The sequence below is a fragment of the Solanum lycopersicum genome, chromosome 1 (assembly GCF_036512215.1).
Source record: "Solanum lycopersicum chromosome 1, SLM_r2.1".
NCBI lineage: Eukaryota > Viridiplantae > Streptophyta > Magnoliopsida > Solanales > Solanaceae > Solanum > Solanum lycopersicum.
The window spans coordinates 74,807,387-74,811,097 of NC_090800.1; the positions used below are offsets into that span (position 1 = coordinate 74,807,387).

The 3,711-nt window shown below is 36.5% G+C and overlaps 1 protein-coding gene across 1 annotated transcript; it reads left to right on the forward strand.

Annotated features, from left to right (window-relative positions):
* The first annotated feature begins 485 nt into the window (after window positions 1-485).
* On the forward strand, window positions 486-3,249 carry LOC101245693 (uncharacterized). The gene is made up of 3 exons (XM_004229354.4): window positions 486-855; window positions 954-1,381; window positions 1,658-3,249. The coding sequence occupies exons 1-3, from the start codon at window positions 763-765 to the stop codon at window positions 2,985-2,987; spliced, it is 1,851 nt and encodes a 616-aa protein (XP_004229402.1). The 5' UTR covers window positions 486-762; the 3' UTR covers window positions 2,988-3,249.
* The last annotated feature ends 462 nt before the right edge of the window (window positions 3,250-3,711 follow it).

Here is a 3,711-nt window from a genome sequence, read left to right on the forward strand (position 1 = left end):
ATTAAAAATATTAAATAAAAATTGAAATAGTTTAACTTTAGAATGCAAAATATGATAAATAAAATTGATAAAAAAAAAAAATAGTCTCTAGTTATAAACTTATTTTGCCTCTAATTATCAAGTGGTTTAATCTCAAATTCAAATTTAATTAGATAATATCAATGAGGCAAATATTCATTAATAAAAATAACCTCTAGAATAAAAGTATTTTGCTCTTATTGTCAAGTGGTTTAATCTCAAATTCAAATTTAATCAGAGTACATGAATGAGTCAAATATTCATTAATAAAAATAGTCTCTAGGTATAGAAGTATTTGTTTAATCTCAAATTCAAATTTAATCAAACTATTATCAAAGAGCCAAATATTCATTAATAAAAATAACTTCTAGACGCAAAAGAGTTTTGTCTCTTATTATTATGAAGCGGTTCAATGACAAATTCAAATTTAATCCAACTATATCAATGAGTCAAATATTCATTAACTCAGAAAATAGGTAGGGTGTTAGAGAAAAGAATATGGGATGGGTGGGTGGTTTGCCAGCGAAGAAGCAGAAGGATCAATGCTTTCTCTCTGCTCAGGTCAAAGCTGGCACTCTGTAATCTCTATTAAGCCTCTCTCTCTTCTATTTCTCTTCTCTTATTTACATCTCCACTCCATTCCCTCTCTCTCCCCCTTCACTTCTCTCTCTTCAAAATTCGAAGAGGAAAAATAAATGAGTATTTGAGAAGCTTTCTCAAAACCCCAACAAGTGAAGCATTTTAATGGTTGATCATTATACATCAACCATGGCTGCCTCTCCTAATTCTTCTATTTCTTGTTCTGAAAAGAAACATTGGTGGATTAGCAATCGAAAGGTAAACCAAAAAAAAAAAAACATGAAAATCTTATATTTTTGTTTATTTTCTTCCCCCAATTTAATAATGTATAGTTTTTATGTGATTTGATTATACAGATTGTTGATAAATATATTAAAGATGCGAAATTTCTCATTGCTACTCAAGAACCCAACGAGATTGCTTCTGCTGTTAATCTTCTCGATGCTGCTCTTGCTCTGTTACCTCGTTTTGAGTTAGCCCTTGAGTTAAAAGCTCGATCTTTACTCTATCTCCGGCGATTCAAAGACGTCGCCGATATGCTACAAGACTACATTCCCAGTCTGAAAATGCCCGTCGATGAGACATCATCGTCGTCGACTTCGTCATCTGGGTCGTCGGATAACTCATCCACACAGTTCTCGAGAGAGAAAATGAAGCTACTTTCGTCTGGTAGTGGGTCACCGGGTCGTGATGAACCCGGGTTCAAGTGCTTTTCCGTTTCCGATTTGAAGAAGAAAGTTATGGCCGGAATCTACAAGAACTGTGATAAAGAAGGGAAATGGAGGTAATTTTTCTGTTCCATTGATTGTAACAATGGCTTGTATATTACGCAATAACCGCTAGCTGTATTTATAATTTGATGGGATTTTACTAATCTTGAATTTTTTTATTGCGTTCAAGTTAAATCTATTTTGTTGCTTTGCTTCGTTATAGTATTAACTAGTCCTTGAAAAATGTAATGTCTTTATTGAAATTGTTTTGTTTAGTGTGAATCTATGGTGAACGAGTTGACTTGAACAACACATTCAATTTTTCACATTTGTTAATTGTTTTTTTCCAGGTACTTGGTTCTTGGTCAGGCTTGTTGCCATTTGGGTCTAATGGAAGACGCAATGGTACTCTTACAGACCGGTAAACGCATTGCTACGGATGCATTCCGTCGCGAAAGCATTTGCTGGTCGGATGATAGTTTTTCATTTGCTAAATTTCCAATCTCCGGTGAACCGGGCATTGCAAATAGCCAGCCTCCGACGCCTCCTAAAACGGAGTCGGAGAGCATTTCTCAACTACTCAGCCATATCAAGCTCTTGCTTCGTCGAAAGACAGCTGCCATTGCAGCTCTTGATGCAGGTCTTTATTCAGAAGCTATAAGACATTTTTCTAAAATTGTGGATGGTCGTCGTGGGGCTCCACAAGGGTTTTTGGCTGAATGTTACGTGCATAGGGCTTCAGCATATCGATCTTCTGGTCGAATTGCTGAGGCGATTGCTGATTGTAATCGAACATTAGCATTAGACCCTTCTTGCATCGATGCTCTTAGGACTAGAGCTGCTTTGTTTGAAGCTATTCGATGCTTGCCCGACAGTCTTCACGATCTTGAACATTTGAAACTGTTGTATAATTCAATTCTACGGGATAGGAAATTACCTGGACCTGTATGGAAGCGTCAATGTGTACAATACAGGGAGATTCCCGGGAGGCTTTGTTCTTTGGGTGCCAAAATGCAAGAACTGAAGCAGAGAGTTGCTTCTGGTGAAATGATGAATGTAGATAACTACGCGTTGATTGGTTTGAGACGGGGTTGTTCAAGATCTGAATTGGAAAGAGCACATCTTTTGCTCACTTTAAGACACAAGCCTGATAAATCAACAAGTTTTGTGGAAAGGTGTGAGTTTGCGGATGAGAAGGATGTTGATTCTATAAGGGATCGCGCAAAATTGTCTGCCTTGCTATTGTATCGATTGATCCAGAAAGGTTATACAAAGTTAATGACAACAATCATCGATGAAGAAGCTGCTGAGAAACAGAGAACTAAGGCAGCAGCTGCACTACAAGCAATGCAGCAGCAGCAACAACAAGTTCAGCAAACTCAAGAACTACAACAATCTCGAGCTGAACCAATCAGAAATGCGGCATCACGGAGAGCAGTAGAGGCTTCTGCTTCGTTGAATACTACATCAAGAGTACCTCCAAAGGCTGCTGCTAATACTACATCATCATGTAACAACAGCAGGGCAGAAAGCAAAGTGGTGGTATCAACCTCAACAAATGCATCTTCATTTCAAGGTGTGTTCTGTAGAGACCTTGCAATTGTTGGAAATCTCTTGTCTCAAGCAGGAACCGGGTTTAATCGCCCTATTCCTATGAAATATGAGGCACTGAGCTGCTAATTCATCGAAGAAAACCCGACGAAGAACAACTATTTAATTAGCTTGGACAATGTTTATACTATCGGAGTGCAGATGAAAATCCTAATTTGGTACCAATATCTTTGTACAAAGGGCAAGAAAAAAAATGAAATTACTATTTGCAGCCAGAAAAAATTTTGCTACTTTTATTTTTGTTTTTCTTTTGTTGTGCACTACATGTAATGTACATATAGTTAAATTCAGCACCTAAATTATCTACCAGTATTTCTTTTTGTTATTATTACATTGTTTTCTTTGTCCTATTACTTTCACCTTGTCCTTTGTTCATTTAGATTTGAATGGAAGCCAAATGAAATGTTGAACAAGTAGAGCAAAATTTGGCTTCCATAATATGTCTTTATCTGCTTCTCTTCTTTCACAGAAAATGTACAGTACATACATAGGCCATTGCATTAATTAGAGCACTACTTTGCTCTTTTCATTTATGTCAGGCTTATCTATTCACCACCCTGACATTCTACTCGATTAGTAGTAAGCATTCTCTCATATTTTATTATAGGTCTCGAATTTGAGTTTTTTTTTATATAAACCAAAAAAAATGATGATGGAGTGGGCAGGCAAAGTTGCATTAATTGCCAAGAAGAGTGGACTAGGAGAAGAGAGTTGTCTATTTCATTATACTATAGGTGATGTACTATAGTAACTGATTAAGTAATTTTTGAACAATTGAAAAGAACTATAGGTT